This window comes from Podarcis erhardii (genome assembly GCF_964252035.2).
Source record: "Podarcis erhardii genome assembly, chromosome: 11".
Taxonomy (NCBI): Eukaryota; Metazoa; Chordata; class Lepidosauria; order Squamata; family Lacertidae; genus Podarcis; species Podarcis erhardii.
In genome coordinates this window covers 16,267,032-16,283,876 of record NC_138501.1, presented here as the reverse complement: position 1 = coordinate 16,283,876, position 16,845 = coordinate 16,267,032, and the positions used below count along the sequence as shown (strand labels likewise).

Here is a 16,845-nt window from a genome sequence, read left to right as displayed (position 1 = left end):
TCTCCTTTAACTAGTCAATTTTTTTGTAGATTGCTTTTTCTACAAGCAGTTGGAGAAAGTTTAGTAAAACTATGCACGAGGCTTGAATGGAAAAAATAGTTATAACCTAGAAGTAATGCATTAATATACTAATTTCAGCTCCTTATGCTATGAAACAAATATTGCACCAAATATGGGCATTTACTAGTGTATGATTTTTGGAAATACTTGTAATTGCAGGTTGTAAGCTCAACAAATGGAGAGCTCAACACAGATGATCCTACTGCAGGACGTTCAAATGCACCCATCACAGCCCCTACAGAAGTGGAAGTAATGGATGAAACAAAGTACGTATTATCTTATACAAAATAATTGCTATGTTACCATCACATATTGTGGTACTGAATGTGTGAGTTAGTCTGTCTTTTCAAGTGTAATTTCCACTATTTTTAGTTCATGACTTTAACTAGCAAATCACAAACTGCTTCAATAGTTTTGCATTTAAACTTTTTAAAAATTGAGGTTTTGTTATTTCCACAAAACCTCCAAGGCATAGGAGCATTTTAGTTTTTCAGTACCTAGTTCTCAAGTAGGACAGATTGGAGGGAACAAATACTTGACACGGGAGGGATTTCTGTTGCTTAAAATGGGCAGTGTCATAGTACTACCCAGTAGGGGCATTCATGGTGCGCTTTAGACGCAGCTTTTCAAATCACAGGGCCCCCAAAGGTACATGTGACGGTGCGTGTTGAGCTGAAGTGCTTCAGATCCAATCGCTGCTTGTATTTGTCACTTTTTAACTTCGAAAGCTCTCAAAACTACTTACCCAAAAGAATGCAAATGAGTGCAGCTATTCTCTAGGGAAGGCTGCAGCTTGAGTCCATTTTCTAGGGAATTAAAGCACTATTGCCACTTTTCTAGGGACTCAACAGAGCATATTTCTTCCCTCCTCCACCTGATTAGTACAGTAAATTGCAGGTGGGTGCATCTTTTCATAAACCCTTGTAAGTACCCTTTTCTCTTAACTCCAAATAACTCAAGATCTTCATACGCCAGTGATGTGGTAGTGGTAAAAGGAATAGGGCTTTATTGACACCTAAAAGAGCCCCTCTGCATGTGAGCATGGGACACTTTTAGGGTATAATTATACCCTCATTGAAAATTTTGCAAAGCAAATTGCATAGCAAAGAAGCAAAGTTTGTGCATTTGTTGTACTGTAAAATATCGTTTCGGTTCTTGATAACTTCGGTGTTATGTTATATATGCAAAATGCAGCACTTTTACAATGGATAGCATTCTGATTCTCTTTCCCCTTTGTATTTTCTTTGTATTAGCTGCCAGAAAGTGTTGAACATGTGGTGAGTTCTAAAGTGCAGGCAGGCAGAAAAAGGCTCCAGAGCATTTTAAAAACAAAAGAGCTCTCAAGAGCAAAGTACAATTGGAAAACCATTACAAATGAATTCTAATGGCTTTTGCTATTGGTCTTTTTTAACATGAGAAACTTACTACCTTATCGAGGAGCACTTTTGCCTGCTTCTGTTTCTGCTTGTTTTTCAAATCTTGGTGTACTTTTATCTAATACTTCTAAATTTTTGTTTTAATGTCAATGATTATATGCAGTAGTTTACCTATTGGTATGCCATTATAGAGGGCAGACTATTTTTTTTAGGTGCTAACTTCATAAACAATTAAAGCACTATTGCCATTAAGTTATAGCAGATATTTATGAAAGTTTAGTCATTGGTAATTATTTGCTAACTGATAGCTCAACCTGTGTACATTTGCATTTCTCAAATTCATACTTTTGCGTGTTCCCTGACTTTATTGCTGAATGCAATCTGTGCACAAAGCTAATTTTTATCATACTGATTTACTAACCCTGTAACTAAATGGCAGATTTTCTAAAGTGGTGGAAGAGCTTGTCAAACTTACGTTGTTTGGTATTTGTACCAGACAATTGGGAGACATAGGGGCATTTTCTTGAGGCATATTAAGGTTAAAACAACATAATCCAGTGTATTTGTTTAAACATGAGCTATAATAATATACAAGTGAACATAAATATATTGGTAGAGGTCACAGCCTAAAATACATTGATGAAAGCTGTGTAAACCTGCCTCAGTAAAGCTGCAGAACAAGCATGGTGTCAGGTACACAATAGTCATGACAAATAAAATAAATCATAAAAGTGAAAATACTGCTTTGTTCATCTCATTCAGAGAAGAAAACGCTTTGAGGGACCAATAATATATCCTATCTAGAACTGGGAATGATAATCAGACTTTGTACAAAATCTTGTCAGAAAAATAGTGTGCCCTGGCTGCAATTTGAAGTGAAAGTTTTGTGCCTGCCTAGGAAAAATTTCCATGCAGTGCAGAACGAGCAGGCAAAGATGCATTTCAAAAGAAGCATTGTCGCACTGACCGAAAAGATCCTATCACTGATGACATCCTTACATGCATCACATATGGTATCGCAGTCATCCCTTTTCATTACGAATGAGCTCTCAGCTAGCTTTATCTTTGCACAAACCTGGGATGAATGTGGGAAGTTCTTTAATGCTGGCTCTTGCTCATGTTGATGTCAACAGTAGTGGGAGGTGCAAAAGATTACAGAACATTTCTTCTTGAACTGTGTATATGTCAAGTCTCTGTGAACTATAGCATACGTGTGGAAATTGTTCATGTGCAGTTCCACAGCTTTTGCTTCACCTTATTTGTTTATATAATATACTTTTATTCAGCCCTATAGCAAGATTTTAGGGCAGGTTACTAATCAATTAAAGTACAGATGACTAAGAGCTGTGCAGAACAGATAAAACAAACTTAATGGTAGCTCAATCATAAAAAATACATTATGGAGTCAGCAGGACTCCTTAAAACAACAAACTAATGCTAGCAATTTTTTTTAATGCCTGTGCAAATAGGTGTTGTAATGCCAGCAGAGTCAGTGGCAGGTATAGTCCTTCCATAACCTTGGATATTGTTTATGATTATGTCCTAGAGTTAGATTGGAAGACATCAATGGAAACCAGCTGGGGGGAAAAAATCAACTTCTCACATTGTTCCAAAAACCCCACCAACACTGAGGAGTTAGGAAAAAAACCTCCCAAACTGCAAAGGGTAGTTCCTTGAGTGACAGGTTACTTACTGCCTAAGTGCAATAGGGAGAAATGCCCACGGGATTGCACCATTAATGTATTAAACAAGTGCTGGTTATAAGACTATATAAGAATATTTTAGAAGCATTCCGTCTCTAGGCTAAACAAAGAAAACCTTTGCAATGCATATATTGTGTGGCAAAGGGATGCAAAGTCTAGTGGTAAGAATGAAAAGTGTAAAAGTAGTAACTGTAAAATACAGTGGTGCCTCGCAAGACGAAAAGAATCCGTTCCGCGATTCTCTTCGTCTAGCGGTTTTTTTGTCTTGCGAAGCAAGCCCATTGACGGCTTAGCGGATTAGCGCTATTAGTGGCTTTTAGCGGATTAGCGGATCAGCTGATAAGCGGCTTAGCGGCTTAGAAAAAAGGGGGGGGGGGAAAACCCGCAGGAACTCGCAAGACATTTTCGTCTTGCGAAGCAAGCCCATAGGGAAATTCGTTTTGCGAAGCGCCTCCAAAACGGAAAACCCTTTCGTCTAGCGGGTTTTCCGTCTTGCGAGGCGTTCGTCTTGCGGGGCACCACTGTATCATAGTTTAGTAGTCAGATTTACACCATTGTTTTGATGCAGAATCAGCGGCAAGCTTCATCTTCATACTTTCTTCTTCTTGCTGATTCAATCATGAGTTAAATTGCCTTGAATTCATTCAGACACCCTGATTCAAAGCCTCACAGCCTAAGCCACCAGTTTTCTTCTCACTAATGAAAGGAGCTCCCTCCTCCCAGACAGTTTCACTGTATCTTATAGAAACATTGATCCAGTTTAGAGATTAACTGAAGGCTAGAAAGGAACATAGGAGTCAGGCCATTGGTCCATCTAACTCAATATTGTCTACATTGACTGCCAGTGACTCCTCAGAGTTTCAGGCAGGAATCTCTCCCTGCCCTACCTAGTGTTGCAGAGCATTGAACCCAGGATGTTTTGCATGCAAAACAGCTACTCTGAGCTATAGTCCATCATTATTATTCTCTCTGAGACTGAGCAGTGAGGTGGAGTTCATTTGAGATGCTGGAGAAATGCACATGTTCTGTGTTCCTTCCCCATGTTGTAGCCCTTTTCCGTGAAGTGGTGAATGATATTACAGTACTAGGAAGCATGCCTTCCTGACAGCTACTGTCCTTTGCTTCATTTCTCAGTACTGAGAAGTGTGGGGAAGGGGAGGGAGTTGGGTAGGTGTGTTAGCTGCTTTTTCTATTAGGATGGAGATGTTGGCCAATCTTTACATCTATTTGTTAGCTCAATCCGACCTTTTCTTGGCAGTTTGATTGGTAACTGATTTGAGTCACCTGCTCCTGTCTGTCTGTCACCGTACCTTTCCACCACCCATTAGTAATTACATGAGATAAAGTGGGAGGAAACGTGGGAAATAGGAGATGCATAGGTGTGTGGCTCTGCATGTGAGGAGGAGGAAATGACAAAGGACCAAATGTTGCTCTTTATGCTCTCACTTCATCCTCTCAGGGTCCCTCCCCCCCCCCAGGTCGCCCTTTCTTAAAATTTTGCTTCCTAAATCTGTGTCTCTCTTTGTTTTCTTTCTTGGAATACCTTCTAGTATTCTGTATGCGTGTGTGTCCTTCATTTGTTGTAAGTGGACAAATAAGCTTACTAACAGCCCACTGTTATTCCTGTTATCATAGTCTCTGTAGTATTTCAATATTCACGCTTGGAGTCCTTTGGAAAATATAAGTAATTGTTGACTGGCTTTCTTAGCTCTAAATCAATTTGGCTACCATAGTTTACAATCGGTATCTAAACTTCTGTTCACCTGGAAAGGAAGTCACCTTGAAACGCAACATATATTTCAGGTGGAATTCTAAATACTTTGGAGTTTTTTGTGAAATTCCCTTTGGGTTTTTAAAAAAATCAGTTGTAGGCCTGGCAACGGGATTCAGCCTGGTTGGGCATTTCTTAGAGTTCATGTCAGGAGGTTGGTCCCTTGGCAACTATGACAACAAGCCTGGTAAAAGAGCATCAGTAGCTGCCACCAAGAGTGCATCTGGGGTCTGCTTTCCGCTTCAGCCTGAGCTATGCTGTCTGTTTTTGCTGCTCTCTACAAATATTGCCTCCTTGTTGGGAATTGGCCTGGACCAGCCCTTAGAGGCATAGGAATAGGAGTAGAATGTTTGCTGCCTGCTATTTAATGGTGTGAGAAATACCAGATTGAATATCAGAGACAGAAGGGGCATGGGAAACCAATAAAATGTTGCAGTGTGCAGTGCTCCTATTCATGTTTACAGTCAGCCATGCTCTCTTCCAGAATATTTCATTCTCCCTGCCCCATGTTTTAGGACCACCTTCTTTACAACAGGCAGTGTGTTCTGCACAGTCCTCACTGAGCTGTTTTTGTACTCCAGCAAACTTAAGGGTTTCCAGTATTTTGAGGCTGTCTCATCTAGATAAGCCTGGCTTGTGGCTTTATTTTGCAGCTCTTTGATGCATATTTGTATCTCCACACCCCCATCATTTGCCTGGAACAATCATGTTTTCCATGCATATAGAAATTCAGTAGTAGTTGTTGTTTAAAATGTTAGTATGCTTTCCAAGAAACAGATGAGTTACCCCAGCAGAACTTGATGACTGTAAGCCTAAGAGAGGAGGAAAAGCTCCTGAAAACAATTAGACAACCAAAGCCAAAGTTGATGTAAGCAACGAGAAATTAAAAGCCTATAAAATAGACCTGGAAAATCCTGAAGTGCAGGCACATCTTAAAAGTAAATAATGGGAAAGGTCACATATAGAGCTGTTAAGGGAAAAGGAGATTTCCTTTCCCATGCCTTGGCTCTCAGCCTGGGCAAGATTTGACACCTTACTTTGTAGGTGGGGAGCAGACAAGTTGTTAAATCAACTATATTATAGACCCATGACATTGCACAGGGCAGCTTAGTTTTGCATGCATTTGCCTTAAGTGAGAACAAAGGTCCTGAAAATAGTTAACCACTGTTTGCACAAAGCAATTAAGTCCTAAATCATTTTATAGCCTTTAGAACTAGGGCAGTATAAGTTCATGTAGACTATAAATGCCGCCTTCTGTGTTACAGGTCATGAGTATGTATCTACTTTTCTCGCAGACTTGGAATTTCTGCCTCAAAGGGGATAGATAGTATAACGCCTCAGAATAGTAACTGTGTGTTATATATGGGAAAGCGAGGCCCTCTAGTGACCATTTATAGTTAAGAGCATATCATTGGCTGCAACTGGTATTCTACAGTTGTGTGAATATCTTTTTAATGCAAACAAAGCAGTTACAATGTTTTATGAAATATGTATTTGTCCAAATAAACAGGGTGATGTTGAGGATAGTGTTATGCATGTATTAGCATCAATTTCTTCAACTCTTATCGTAATGTGTTTTGATAATTGTTTATATCAGCCTTCCCAAACCTGGTGTGCCCTCCTTGTTCCTCATATTTTTTTATTTCACTAGATTATTTTTAGATCACCTAATAACAAAGGTGGTCTAGCAAATAAAATAAAATAAAAATGCACCCAAAGTCACAAATAAAACAGTAGAACAAAACACAAAAAACAGGAATAAAATACACAGTAAAATACACACTTAAAGTAGAGATTATTCAAATCCACTGAGGTTAAACAATGTTTGAATTTACAATACTTAGAATTATGCTTCTCAGAATCACCCAGATTTTATTAAGCCCCTTTGATATGATTGGGGTTGAGCCTATTTTCAGTTGGCTATAATCAGAAATTAGGCTACTATTAATATATCCGAAGCTAATCACTTTTGGATTTGCATAATATCTTCATTCAAGCAAGTCTTCCAAAATTGACTGTCATTTTAGCATGACAAGACTGAGGCACTGTTAATGGATGGTTCCCTAGATTGGATGGATGGGATTACACTTCCTCTGAAGGAGCTGGTACACTGTTTGGGAGTACTCCTGGATCGATTGCTGTCGTGTGAAGCTCAAGTGGTCTTGGTGGCGCAGAGTGCCTTCCATCAGCTTTGCCTAGTGCCCCAGCTACGCCCCTATCTGGACACAGGGATAGCTTAACTTCTGTTAACCTCTAGGTTAGATTACTGCAACGCATTATACATGGAGCTGCCTCTGAAGACAGTTCAGAAACTTTAGTTGGTGCAGAATTCAGCAGCCAGGTTGCTGATCCGACTGTACTATAAATTAGTTTTCAGGCCCAATTCAAAGTGCTGGTTTTGACCTAGAAAGCCTTAAACAGCTGATGAACTCAATACCTCTAGGACCGTCTCTCCTCATATGAACCAACCTGGATCCTGCAACCATCATATAAGGCGCTTCTTTGTGTGCCTTCTCCGCAAGAGCTCTGGAGAGCAGCAACAGGAGAATGGGCATTTTCTGTGGTGGCTCCCCTTTTAGGGGATACTCTCCCCAGAGGTGCTCTCCTGGCACCCTTGTTACATATCTTTAGGTGCCAGGCAAAAACATTCCTCTTCCAGGCCTTTGGCTAATTAAACAGTCTATCACCCTTCCCAAACCTGGTGTGCCCTCCTTGTTCTAAACGCAGCATAAGGGGTCTCTGTAGTATAGTGTATTTTAAAATGGGGTTTTAGAGTTTTTAGGGGTTTTTGAATGTTTTATGTAGTTTTTATGTAGTTTTATGTAGTTTTGTGGTCATTTTATGTAGTTTTTATGTAGTTTTATGTAGTTTTCAATTTCATTGTTCCGCAAGGGACAATGACAATAAAAATATCATATCGTATCGTATCGACCTTTTAAACTGATGGGTGATGATTTTCTTTGTTACGGTGGTATGTATTTTTTGTGTTTTTATATTGTAAGCCACCCTGTGATCCTCGAATGAAGGGCGGTATGCAAATCATATAATGTATGCAAATCATACATTGTCTTTCCCTTTGAACCTTCTTGTTCATCATTGAGTACACTGGCTGGTAGCAGCTTTTTTTTTGAGTGTGAATTTGCCTCCCACTTTTCCTCTGCTGGCCTTACTGGGGTTAGCATGAACCCTGATTAATGGTGGTGCCAAGTTTAAGTGAACAGAGGGGATTCACACTCAGTAAGGGAGAGTGTGATCAGTTGTATGACCTGTGTCTCTTAAGACCATACTGTGTCTTCAGTGGCCTTTTCTCTAATACTTAGAACTGGGTCTCATGTTCTGTAGCATAGTCCATATAGGGTGTTGAAAGGAGAAAAGGGGATTTCTGCTTGTCATCCTGGGACTTATTTTGCAGCATATTACAGGGTGCAGTTACAGTTCTATGTTGATGTTAAAGAATACTGAACGGACATGGGGCAGAGATCCCCAACTTTGCAATGTTTTAGAAGTTAGCAGTGTCATTTTTACTCAGACATTCAGGATTTTGCTGTAATGTTCATCTTTTGACATTTCGCACTTTAATGCCTAAGCCGCTTGGTTGCTTTCACAAAGGCAGGAATACATTCTTGCTCTATTCCTTTGCTAGAGCGGGGACATAGCCTGTTCCATGTCTTGTATAAAGACCTGAGAGCAGTTGGATGGAACGTTATGACACCAGTGAATAAACTGGTACAAACATCCACCACATCTCTTTCCTGTTTGGCTACCCATAATGCTATAGTGTAACTGTCAACATTTATCACTTACTGATGGCGTTAACACTAACAAATGGTAAAGAGGCTATATAAGTAATTCTTCACTATATAAACAAAACCTTAAAAAGTGAAAGCCATTCCTACAAGCCATTCTCTTGATTCAGGCACATGTTGCTTATGTCAAAAGCAGAAGATTCAACGGCATCACATGCTTAAAAAATAACAACAAAGCCACACAAAATATGCCCACTGCTGACTACAGATTTATGCTCAAACATTGCCATGCCTAGTTCATATACTGTTTGTTAGTAACTAATGAAACCAATGTACAGGGATCTGTTGTGTTGTGCTTATTTTTCCCCTCATAGATGTTGATTCCACAAAACTATACCACCTTCATTGCACCATCTGCATAGATATCAGATGATGCAATGTTTTAGAAGTCTGCTTTATTACACTTATTTCCCTATAAGTCGATGTGATTTGTCTTTTACCTGCTTTGAACTGGCTTAATTTTCTTAACTGTATTTAGATAAGCATGATATTTATATCAGAGATGCCTTGTTCTGCATGTAAGACTGTTTTCATTTCACAATTGCAGGTGCTGCTGTTTTTTCAAGCGAAGGAAAAGGAAAACCATTCAGCGTCACAAATGACTTTGGAAGAAGGCAGACCATGGGGAATTACTTACTTGCTCATCTGCTATATCGTGATTAGTGACCACACGTTTTTCTGGCACCCCTATTTCAATGAGAAGGTCCTCATACTTGCTTTGATTTGGTGGTTCAACATATTTAGTTTGGATCATCTCTTCTGGAAGCTTTAAATCTGTGTCCACATGAGTATATATTTGACCACTAAGATACTGGACCAATGGGGAAAAATGCTGCTCTTTCCTCCAGCAAAACTAAACTGTCATAGAAAACATTAGCAGTGATTAGCTGAAGACCAGATATTTCATAAACCTGGCATGTGCTGAGGTTTTTCTGATGCCATACCGAAAGCAGGTGATTTTTCAGAGAATAATGGACATGAAAGCATAACTACCCAAACATTTGAAATACGTCTTGCTTTAAGATTTCTTTTGTCAGTAACACTTGCATTGATTTTCCCCTCCCCCATTGCTTTGAAGGTACTGCATTTGCAAAATTGTTACCATTAAATCCTATCAGAAAACATGGTACAGTCACTGCCCAGTGGTACTGAGACAGAAGCAAGAGAAGGAGTCCTCTGATGCCAAAAGTCTGTGCTGTGGTTTCTAGGGGAGCAGGTGAATCACTGTTGGTAAAATCTGGATTTAAAACTCAGCTTTTGTTGTGCCTCTAATTGAAATGCAGTGTAGTAGAAGTGGCAATAGTGCTTGTACAGAAATAATGTTTGTATAATGCAAGTTGTGCTTCCAGTTATGTCCGACACAAAGGCTGAAACTTCAACAGAAAGATGCTTAGGAGTTATGAAAAAACACACTACAAGGAAATAACTGTGAACATGAATCGGGGAATACATTCAAAAAAAAATTAATCAAAAGTTAGTGCTGAATAACAAGTTTCAAAGTGAAGGTCTGGATGTGCCATGTAACAAAATTTAGGTCTGTTTGTAAATTATTTTGCTATTTGATTTAAGAAAAGAAATGGATTGGATGTAATACTGCCTTTAATGAATGCTAGCCCTTAGTTCCTGATCACAGCCGGGGGTTCCTGGAACTTTCTTACGCTTTGGTGAAATATTGCGACACTAAGAAACAGTTAATAGCCTTGGTCAGGTACTTTCCTCAAAGCTCCTTGAAGTGCCTGTATTATGAACAAGCGAACTGTTCAGTAGAAAAGGCAGCCCCCCCATTGTTTCATTTAAAGCCATAATGACAGAGGTGTGCTTTTGTCATGTTTAGCTGCCAGCATCATGTGGAGAATGGAGCAAAGGAAGTAAAATGGCTAGACAGATTTGTTGACCAAAACTCAATGGTTTGTTTCCTTTTAAAAAGAGCCTCCTAGAGCTAACTTTTAATAACTTTGTCTATCAGTGCACGCCTTTGGGCATACTTATTTATTTTTAATATCTTGTGGTAACATTCAAAATGTGTATTAAAATCGATAAATGCACACCTTTGGATTCATTATTGCATTTACAGGGATTGTTTTGTAATTTATTTTTTTCCCTTAACAGCCAAAAGTGCAGTGCATTGTCTTGAAATTAGGTGCACATAAGAACACATTGTGCAGATCTGGTCATTGTTTGTCACTGTTGCTGTTAATGACTTTAGTAAATCCTTGGTATACAAGCTTGAACCTGGCCTATTAAAACATAGACTATATTACTTGGTCGAAAGTTTTCACTCTACCTGTTTGTATTATTGATAATGTCTTAAACTCCCAATGAGAGTTTTTAATTTTTATTTGAGCTGAGAAGGTAGCCATCCTAATGTGAACACTTTCTTTGCAGTATTTGACCAAATTTTTCTTCATAATATTTGTAAATACATGCAGTATCCTATCATACACCTGTTCAATTTCATCTTCAAGGGTTTCTTTGGCCTGTACAGTGTTTATATGATCTGAACTCCTTACACATAATCCAATTATGGACTTGAAGATTAAAAAAAAATATAAAACCTGTTTGTTTACTGCAAAGACCAGAATCTAGTCATGGCTATTTAGCAATATTTTTAAGTACTCCACTTTAATGCTAAGGAAGACCTTGTCCTCGCAACACACAACTGGTCAGTAGTAAGTTATGCAGTTATGTTCAGGTTAAGCCAACAATGTTTGCATTTATATGCTTTTTCCCTGTCTAAACTAATGAAATCAACATTGCCTGAATGTCTGAATAATAAAACACATCCCTGTTTAAAAATATGTAACAGATGAAGAAGAAAAAATAAAGGTAGTTTTTTTACTTGTCTCTTCCATCTTTTCCACAGCATTGAAACTGGCCTATATCCACTACCACTAAACATTTTTAATTTAAAGTCTGTACACAACTATGAAAAGAAGCAATAGGCATATTTCATGACTCCATCGCAGATACAGGCTTGCAGTGGCATGTGCTGCTACTTCAAATACCAAGCTGAAAGTAATTACTGACGGTACTCTAGTTTTTAACAACTTCAGATATGGAGTAATGTATCTAATCTAGGCTTGCAAAATTTATTTCTTACCAAGGTGAAGGTGTGCCATTGTCCATGCATTATGGCCGTTTTCTATCTCTGATTCTGTTTAGCTTAGTGCAGGCTTCTTCAACCTTGGCCCTCCAGATGTTTCGAGACTACAATTCCCATCATCCCTGACCACTTGTTCTGCTAGCTATGGATCATGGGAGTTGTAGGCCAAAAAAACATTTGGAGGGCCGAAGCTGAGGAAGCCTGGCTTAGCAGCACATTTGTTTAGACTTGGTCAAACCTGTATTAGTTTGACAAAGTACATAAAACTCATAGCTAATATATGGTAATGTAAAAAATAATTGATAAAGGCAGTTTTTTTTGTTTAATAGTGATTAATTGATTTAACTGGCAAATAGAAGTGACTGAACTAAGGATAGCTAGTATATGTTGTTGTTGTTGTTTAGTCGTTTAGTCGTGTCCGACTCTTCGTGACCCCATGGACCAGAGCATGCCAGGCACTCCTGTCTTCCACTGCCTCCCGCAGTTTGGTCAGACTCATGTTTGTAGCTTCGAGAACACTGTCCAACCATCTTGTCCTCTGTCGTCCCCTTCTCCTTGTGCCCTCCATCTTTCCCAACATCAGGGTCTTTTCCAGGGAGTCTTCTCTAGTATATATCTGGATGATATCCAACATTAGGCATAGAGTAGACTCACTGAATGGGCCTACTCTGAGTATGCCCAATGTTGGATATCTCCAACTTGCCTGGTTTGCACATAATGCTAAACCATGTTTTATTAAACTACAGTGGTGCCTCGCAAGACGAAATTAATTCGTTCCGCAAGTTTTTTCTTCTTGCGAGTTTTTCGTCTTGCGAAGCACGGTTTCCCATAGGAATGCATTGAAAATCAATTAATGTGTTCCTAGGGAGACCGCCTTCAGACCAGGTCCGGGGACACTCTGTCCCCGGACCTCTTCTGAAGGCTGGCAGGGGGAGAAGGACTTTTCTCCCCACCGCCAGCCTTCAGAACTGCCTTCTGAAGTCCGCAGGACTTCCCCGCAGGGCTCTCCAAGCTGCGGATTGCAGCCTGCTGCCCCACACGAGGGGCGATCTTAAGCAGAGCGCCCCTCGCGCGGGGCAGACATCTGCAGCTTGGGGAGTCCTGCAGGACTTCCCCGCAGGGCTCTCCAAGCTGCGGGTAGCAGTCTGCTGCCCCGCGTGAGGGGCGCTCTTAAGCAGGGCTCTCCAAGCTGCAGGTAGCAGTCTGCTGCCCCGCACGAGGGCGCTCTGCTTAAGAGCGCCCCTCGTGCGGGGCAGACATTCGCAGCTTGGGGAGCCCTGCAGGACTTCCCCGCAGGGCTCTCCAAGCTGCGGATAGGAGCCTGCTGCCCCGCACGAGGGGTGCTCTTAAGCAGAGCGCCCCTCGCGCGGGGCAGACATTCGCAGCTTGGGGAGCCCTGCAGGACTTCCCCGCAGGGCTCTCCAAGCTGCGGATAGGGGCAGCAGGCTGCTATCCGCAGCTTGGAGAGCCCTGCGTGGAACTCTTCTGAAGGCTGGCGGGGGAGAAGGGCTTTTCTTCCCACCGCCAGCCTTCAGAACAGCCTTCTGTTGGCGGTGGGGAGGAAAAACCTTCCTCCCACCGCAAGTCTTCAAGACAGGTCCGGGAACAGAGGAGAAGCACTGCGCGCCTTCTCCTCTGTTCCTGGACCTCCCACCGCAAGCCTTCAGGACAGGTCCGGGAACAGAGGAGAAGGCGCGCTGCGCTTCCCCGCTGTCCCCGGAGATTTCCCTATGGGCTTTCGTCTTGCGAAGCAAGCCCATAGGGAAATTCGTGTTGCGAAGCCGCTAAAAATCGGAAAACCCCTTCGTCTTGCGGGTTTTTCGTTTAGCGAGGCATTCGTCTTGCGGGGCACCACTGTATAGCTTAGTATAGTATGAACCCTGCCCATCAGTTCAACTCTGAATTGTTTACTGGAAACAAACCACTAGCTGAAACCTTGGTATGTTGTCTTAGAACATTGTTTTGTTTTGCTGGCTTGGCATTACATATCACCATGGTTTATTTGACCCCACCAAAGAAGCTCACTAAACTACAAAGGCATGAGGCAAAAGCAGATGAAAACGAACCACACTTCATAGAAACAAGCCATGGCTTGATTATCTGTAGAGCAACTCACAGTTAACTTGTGATTTGTTAAACATAATCATGGTTTTACATTGCGTGTGGCAATTTTTTCTGTTGGATGGGGTTATTCACCTGCTGAAGGGTGGGTGGTAGTAGTAACAACAACAACAAAATTTTATTAGGGGTCTAAAGGTCTTTCAAGAAAATACAGACTAGAGTCATGCAGGTCTTCTGTAATTTACAGTGGTACCTCTGGTTGCGAATGGGATCCGTTCCGAAGGCCTGTTCGCAACATGAAAAGCGTGCAACCTGAAGTGCTGTATCTGCGCAGGTGTACAGTGCAATTTGGCGCTTGTGTACATGCACGAAGTGCAATTGGCGAAACCCAGAAGTAACCCTTTCTGGTACTTCCTGGTTGCCGTGGGACGTAACCTGAAAGAACGTAACATGAAGCAAACATAACATGAGGTATGACTATTCTATATTATAAAATAAGATTACTTTGCGCTAATACAAAAATTAAGACTGAATTAAGCTGTGTTCTTGAGGCTTTAAAAAAAGCATTAAAAAGAACTTAAAATATATGCCGTATTTTTTGCTCTATAAGACTCACTTTTTCCCTCCTAAAAAGGGGAAATGCGTGTGCGTCTTATGGAGCGAATGCAGGCTGTGTGGCTATCCCAGAAGCCAGAACGGCAAGAGGGATTGCTGCTTTCACTGCGCAGCGATCCGTCTTGCTGTTCTGGCTTCTGAGATTCAGAATATTTTTTTTCTTGTTTTCCTCCTCCAAAAACTAGGTGCATCTTGTGGTCTGGTGCGTTTTATAGAGCGAAAAATACGGTACAGTGGTGCCCCGCAAGACGAACGCCTCGCAAGACGGAAAACCTGCTAGACGAAAGGGTTTTCCGTTTTGGAGGCGCTTCGCAAAACGAATTTCCCTATGGGCTTGCTTCGCAAGACGAAATGTCTTGCGAGTTCCTGCGGGTTTTTTCCCCTTCCCCCCCCTTTCCTAAGCCACTAAACCGCTTACCAGCTGATCCGCTGATAAGCCGCTTATCAGCTGATCCGCTAAAAACCGCTAATAGCGCTAATCCGCTAAGCTGTCAATGGGCTTGCTTCGCAAGACGAAAAAACCGCTATACGAAGAGCCTCACAGAACGGATTAATTTCGTCTTGCGAGGCACCACTGTACTTTGAAGACACAAGTAGGGCTTGGTTTGTGCCTCTCGGTTAAAACATAACAACATAGTGCATCACTACTGTGCATTGTTTTAATAATTTTAAAAAGAACTCCAGCAAAACTTGAACCGAGTATCAATTAACAATATCATTAAAGACACCCATAAGACTGAAGAATAAGAATAGGTTTACAGTACCTGGTGCCAAAATTATAGTGAAGCTTCCCCCCAATGTATCTCCATGAGAGTGTAATAGAGACAAGGACATTCTCTCTTCTGCATATATGGTGGCATTTTGACTTTACAAGGATGCACTCTAGGATAATAAGTTTGCTCTTGGTATACACGATTCAAATCATAATAACAGCCAAAGGAAAAGAGTACAAAGGGTTAGTACACAAAGCCCTAGACTTACAATAAGAAAGAAACAAGGGTCAAGATTTATAGGAAAAATAGAGATGCAATTGAGGAACATAATACATCAAACAATTAAGAGAACTGGAAAAGGACAGGCTTAAAACAGGTACAAGATAATAGGATATTAATAAACATCTTCCCCCTGCCCCTCCCTGGTTTGTTATGACCTGCCTGGTATGAAGACAGCAGGCCAAGTTGCCATGGCAGCCAATTACTGGCGTTGAGGCAGAGAAAATACCAATCTGAAGAACCACAGACCTAAAAAATAATTTAGTTGATAGGCTTGGCCTTTTTTTAAATGCTCTTAAAACTGGCATACATTCCTGTGCTGGATCCTAAACCCAGTTGTGCCACTGTGCCAACTGTGTTTAATGCTAACCCTGAGTCACCTGCTGTGACATGATTCTTCCCTACAGCAATCTTCCTATATAGAGAGAGACTGATTGTCAACCACATTAAGGTGTCATCCATACTTTTCTAGGCACAGATCTGCACTCTCCCCGTGCCCCCGCTGCTTTCCCCAGGAAAACCCAGTCTCTACTGATCTTTAACAGAGCAAACGGCAATTCCCAAGTTTTTCCGCGGAATTGGTTTCTGTGGTAAAGAGCAGATTTTCACAGGGAAAGAGCCAGGGCAAAAAAAGGCTCAAACATGGTCCTGGAAACCTGTGTCTAGAGATGCAGAGCAAAAGTTAAGTGTAGATGAGCCCTAAGGTGGGATAGCTCACTCGGTAGAGCATGAGACTCTCAATCTCAGAGTTGCAGGTTCAAGCCTCACGGGGGGCAAAATATGCCTGAATTTCAAGATTCCTGCCTTGCAGGGGTTGGATCTCCATCTACATACACTTGGGAGTATCTTCCAACTTGTATTCTATGATCCGAAAATAAAAAATTAGGGTTCCTCTTTCCTTGTGTTTCCCTTGCTGGTGGCAGATGATAATTTCTACTGTTTCCAAAAGGCTTGTATTGTTTTCTGCGCTGGTGAAATATTGCAAGTTTCTCCCCTGCTTGACATAAAAATAACAATTTTGTCTTCAACACACAGCACATCACGAGTATGTGTTGTAGCAAGGGAAGAAGCACTCAGTATTCCACTTTTTGCAGAACTAGCACAAACTGGTGCATAGCCGAGTGTTTTATTTTAAATATATACGCCTGGGAATAGTTAGAGGTACTCCAAATGCTGATAAATTTGCATTTTCTGAAATTTGCTAGTTAATGAAAAAAAATATACAGGCAAGGCATTGGAAATACTAAACAGGGAAACAGGGAAATGGCAGCGATGAAGAAATTGACAATTTTACATATTTGGAAAATAGAGCTATGGAAGAAATTAAGAGAGTGAGTTTGAACAAGTTTAACCTACTG

At 41.0% G+C, this 16,845-nt stretch overlaps 1 protein-coding gene and 1 long non-coding RNA gene across 8 annotated transcripts in view; one reads left to right on the top strand and one right to left on the bottom strand.

Moving 5' to 3' along the window:
- CSNK1G3 (casein kinase 1 gamma 3) overlaps positions 1-11,554 on the top strand; it is a 50,127-nt gene extending 38,573 nt beyond the window's left edge. For 4 of the 7 annotated variants that reach the window (XM_081880528.1, XM_081880525.1, XM_081880523.1 and 1 more), the window contains 3 exons: positions 220-326; positions 1,314-1,337; positions 9,264-11,554. In XM_081880528.1, coding sequence (XP_081736654.1) covers positions 220-326; positions 1,314-1,337; positions 9,264-9,318 — 186 coding nt within the window. In that variant the 3' untranslated portion in view covers positions 9,319-11,554. The remainder of the gene's footprint in view (positions 1-219; positions 327-1,313; positions 1,338-9,263) is intronic. The other 3 variants (XM_081880529.1, XM_081880527.1, XM_081880526.1) reach the window with 1 other exon arrangement.
- Positions 4,998-9,257, bottom strand: LOC309352246. The gene is made up of 2 exons (XR_014161189.1): positions 7,852-9,257; positions 4,998-7,608 (listed from the first exon to the last, which is right to left on the bottom strand). It is a non-coding gene; the product is annotated as an uncharacterized lncRNA (long non-coding RNA).
- Positions 11,555-16,845: the final 5,291 nt, after the last annotated feature.